The sequence below is a fragment of the Penaeus vannamei genome, chromosome 34 (genome assembly GCF_042767895.1).
Source record: "Penaeus vannamei isolate JL-2024 chromosome 34, ASM4276789v1, whole genome shotgun sequence".
Classification (NCBI taxonomy): Eukaryota; Metazoa; Arthropoda; class Malacostraca; order Decapoda; family Penaeidae; genus Penaeus; species Penaeus vannamei.
In genome coordinates this window covers 14,464,126-14,469,153 of record NC_091582.1, presented here as the reverse complement: position 1 = coordinate 14,469,153, position 5,028 = coordinate 14,464,126, and the positions used below count along the sequence as shown (strand labels likewise).

Sequence of the window (5,028 nt, the reverse complement as noted above, 5' to 3'; positions counted from 1 at the left end):
TTCATTATAATCACTGTCATTACCATCAATGTCACTGTCGTAATCCTCTTTCTCTGCCACTTCTTTTCAAGATCTTGACGCGAGAAAGTGAGATCCTCTGTTAGTACTATCATCATTTATTATTAGCATGAAGCAGGTGCGGCGCCCTGTGCTCGAATGATACACTCTGTGGAAGATGATCAAGTATCTGATAATGATAATAATAATAAAGATGATACTCATAATGGTATGGACTGGAAAATAAACATACTGATTATAACGTTGATGATGTAAATAATTTTAGTGGTAATAATGACAATCGTTCTGGCAAGATAAGCGACCAAAATGATAATGATAATGATGATAGATAGTCTCATCTTTCTCCCATTTTTATATGGGTCGCCGTTTCGGGCGAGCCCCCGCTGATTTCTGTCGTGCTTCCTCCTCTGTGATTCCTTTCAATTGCAGGTCATCCCTTATACAGTCTCGCCATCTCTTTCTTGGTCTTCCCCTCCTCCGTCCACCCTGAACCTTCATCTCCATTGTATTTCCAACAATATCTTCGTTCCTTCTCAGCAGGTGTCCATACCACCTCAGTCTCCCTTCCTGCATTTTCTTTGATATTTCTACCACCTTTGTTGACCCTCTTATGTACTCATTCCTAATCCTATCCTCTCTTGTTACCCCACACATCCACCTCAACATTCTCATTTCTACTAAATCCATTCTTTTCTCCTCTGTTCCTGTTTCACACAACATGGCTGGTCTAATAACTGCCCTATGAAACTTTCCCTTCAGTCTTAGAGGTACTTTCTTGTCACAGAGGACCTCAGAGGCAGACCTCCAGTTGTTCCACCCTGCCTGTACTCGATGCTTCACTTCTTCACCCATGTTCCCACTAGCATCCACTATGGACCCCAAGTACTTGAACTTCTGTACTCTCTTTAGCTCTTCTCCATCCATCCTTATGCTTCCCTCATCAATGCTGGTGCACAGATATTCAGTTTTGGGCTTACTTATTCTCATTCTTCTTTCCTCCAATGCTGTTCTCCACCTTTCCAACTTTCCAATCTCTAGACCCTCCCTCCTCTCTGCACACAATACAATGCCGTCAGCATACAGTATGCTCCAAGGCACTGTCTCTTACCTCTCCGGTCATCACATCCATCATGATGTTGAAGATAAGCGGGCCAAGTGCCGACCCCTGATGTAGTCCCACTCTTACCTCAGAGCTATCCGTCTCTCCAGCACAGCTTCTCACCCCGGTGGCTGCATTCCTGTACATTTCACGTATCATTCTAACACTTTTGAGGAATCATCTTCTCTCTCAGACTTTTCCAAATTTCTTGTCTTGGTACTCTATAATAGGCCTTTTCAAGGCCTATGAATACCATATATAGATATATTTGCTTTTCTCTGAATTTTTTCATCGCCTGCCTAAGACAAGGTATTCCATCAGATGTTCCGCCTCCTTTCATAAATCCAAGCTGCTCTTTCCCTATATCTACTTCCGCTCTTACTCTGACATCTATAATTCTTTCCAATATTTTCAAGGTATAGGATACAGGTTTAATGTTTATTATTACTGCAGTAATGATGATAATAATATTTATTATTACTGTTATTGTAATAATAACAATAATGATAATAGCAATACTAACAATAACAATATTAGTAAAAGCAGTACTTATTATTATCATTATTATTATTATTATTATTATTATCATTACTATTACTATTATTGTGATAATGATAATGATTGCAATAATAATGATAGTATCAATATCAATAATAATGGTAATAGTAATAATGACGATGATGATAATAGTGATAATAATAATAATAATAATAATAATTATTATTATTATTATTATTATTATTATTATGATAATAGCAGTAGTAATAATAATAATGATGATAATAATAATAATAATAATAATAACGATAAAAAAATAATGATAATGATAACGATAACAATTATGATAATAGTAATAAGGATAATAGTATAATAATGATATTAATAATAATAATATGCTAATTATATTGATAATAATAATAATATGCTAATTAGATTGATAATGATAATATGCTAATTATATAGTTGAGAATAATAATAATGAAATAAGGTAATAATAATAATGATAGTAATAATATTAATAGTGATAATATCAAAGATAATAAGAATAAGAATGATAATAGTGATATCAATATCAATAATAATTATACAAATTATTGTAATAATGATAACATTAATAACAACAATAATTTTAACAATAATGCTAATCAATGATATCATCATAATTACCATAACAATAACGATAATAGTAATGGGAATGATAAGGAAAATTTACATTTCCAGATCTATCATTGCAATCCGCGACGGGCGCTGACGTAGGGCGGGGCACGGGGCGCCGGCCTGTCCAGCGCCTTCGGATGCCCTTCTAATGCCCCGCCAGCCTTGGCGGCGGCCGCTTGTGTCTGTGTTGTTTGCCTCCTTGCTTCAAAGGCCTTCCCTTCCCTCCCCAGGAGCTCCACGACCTCTTCCAACATGCTGTCGGCAACAACGAGACGGAGTCCAGCCTCCCGAACGGCCCTCCTTCGGTCACGTCCGTCGGGGGCCTGCTCGTGACGGCCGCGCCCGACGGCTCGTTCCTTCTGGTCAACGCCACCGCCACGACCTCGCCTCTGGACGATGCCGAGGGCCCTGTTGTCCCTCCAGCGCCGAGTGCTGGCCTGTCGACCACACCGCAGGCGCCGGCGACCACGCCAATGCCTCAAGGAGCGAATGCTGCCTCGCCTTCGCCAATTACCGATGGAGACGCCCCGGGGCAAGAGCCAGCTGCCGACGACGCCCAGGCAGCTGAACAGCAGGGAGAGAGCGCCGCGCTGGCGGAAGCTTCGTCTCCCGGAGTGGATCTACAGGGCACAGAGCAGCTCCCCGGAGGCGAGGAGGACGAGCAGCTGGCCGAGGCGCTCGGTGAAGGAGCTTCGACCGAAGGATCCAAGGATGAACTGATTGACCCCGGCCTCCGGCCAGCCGAGGGCGACGCCCAAGGCAATGGGCAGGCGGCGTTCGCTGGCCAGTTCCCCTCCGATGGAATTCCCGACAGCTCAGTTCCAGCTGATGTATTCCCGCCTGTTCCAGCCAACCAGTTCCAGGGCGATGGATTCCCAGCTCGTCCAGTCAGCCCCTTCCTGGGCGGGCAATTCCCGGCTGGCGGCCAGCCGGCGCCCAATTTCTTCCCAGGTGAACCCTTTCCGGCCAGCCAGTTTCCTCCCGGCCCATTCCAGGGCGCGCTCTTCCCAGGCAACCAGATTCCGGCGGGACAATTCCGTCCCCTTCGGCCGCCCGTCGGCTCCTTCCCCAACGGGCTTCCAGGCAGCGCCTTTCCCCCGAGTCAGCTCCCCCTTGGTCTGACCCCCAACGGCCAATTTCCGTCAAATCAGTTCCCTGCTGGAGAATTTCCTAATAGCCAGTTCCCCAACAACCAATTTCCTGGCAACCAATTCCCCAGCAACCAATTTCCTGGCAACCAATTCCCCAACAACCAATTTCCTGGCAACCAATTCCCCAACAACCAATTTCCTGGCAACCAATTCCCCAACAACCAATTTCCTGGCAACCAATTCCCCAACAACCAATTTCCTGGCAACCAATTCCCCAACAACCAATTCCCCAACAACCAATTTCCTGGCAACCAATTCCCCAACAATAAATTTCCTGGCAACCAATTCCCCAACAATAAATTTCCTGGCAATCAATTCCCCAACCAATTCCCCAACAACCAGTTTCCCATAAACCAGATCCCTAACAATCAATTCCCCACAGACCAGATCCCTAACAACCAGTTTCCCACAAACCAGATTCCCAACAACCAATTCCCTAGCAGCCAGTTTCCCGCGAACCCGGGCCCCGGGGGCCAAATCCCGAATGGTTCAGGCGGCCGCTTCCCCCTGGGCACCGGCTCAGCGTCAGGAACTCGGCCCGGGAGCGGGGGCGTGTGCCGGTTCTTCTGCAGGGATGCGTCGGGCCAATTCCAGTGCTGCTCCTCGTAGGGCTGCCTTGGCCCGCAGGAGAGGAGCGGAGAGGCGGCAGGGAAAGGCGGGCGTGCAAGAGGGAGAGAGAACTGAGCAATCTAAGGGCGATGGAAAGGAAATAATTGTCTGATTAATACATTTCGTTTAGACGAAAGATGTCTAAGATAGTATCAATAACGATGGTGGTAATGATACTGCTAATAATAACAATGATTATAAATAGCATCAATGGTAATTATGAAGATAGACAGTTGTGGGAAGAATGAGGAAGCCAGAATTGGGAATAAAAATTAAAACCACTAGACTTTTTATCTTTTCTTCCCCCGATGACTGGCACTTTGCCTTCAGTCGTCAGAGACGTTTAAGAAAGAGAATATTACTTTTACTACCCATGCTTTGTATGAGGCTTGACGGTTTTATTCGATTTACAGTATGATAAACTATTAAATAACACGGGAAGAATTAGTAATACGCTTTGTACAAGTAATGGTAATGATAACAATGATAATATGAAAATAATGAGAATAATAACAATTATGATAATGATAATAATGATAATGATAATGATACTAATGGTATGATGATAACAGATGATATTAATAGTTGTAATGATCATTATAGTACTAATGATAGCAATGATAATGATTAGAATAGCAATAACATCAATAATGATAATACAATAAGAATAATACTACTACTACTGTTAATGATACTGATAACGATATAGGTAATGATGATGATGGTGATAATGATAATGGTAATAATAACAATAATGTTAGTGATGATAATAGAAACAATGATAGAAATAATACTAATTCGAAGCACTCAGAGAACGCATACCTCCGCCAAGGAAATAGGCTCGCGGTTGGAATCCTTTAAAAGTCCTTGGATCCGGATCCGGATGCGGATCGGAACTAAAACAGTCTTCGCTGAAGACACTGTCAGCGTTTGCGACGTGGGTGATGAATTAATGTATTGTTCCTGCAGCTCTTGAAGGCTTATCTGTAGAGA

General features: G+C 43.2%; 1 protein-coding gene across 1 annotated transcript in view; it reads left to right on the top strand.

Moving 5' to 3' along the window:
* Positions 1-4,321, top strand: part of LOC138859195 (spidroin-2-like) — a 6,195-nt gene extending 1,874 nt beyond the window's left edge. The window contains exon 2 of the mRNA XM_070113355.1: positions 2,506-4,321. Coding sequence (XP_069969456.1) covers positions 2,506-4,035 — 1,530 coding nt within the window. The 3' untranslated portion in view covers positions 4,036-4,321. The remainder of the gene's footprint in view (positions 1-2,505) is intronic.
* Positions 4,322-5,028: the final 707 nt, after the last annotated feature.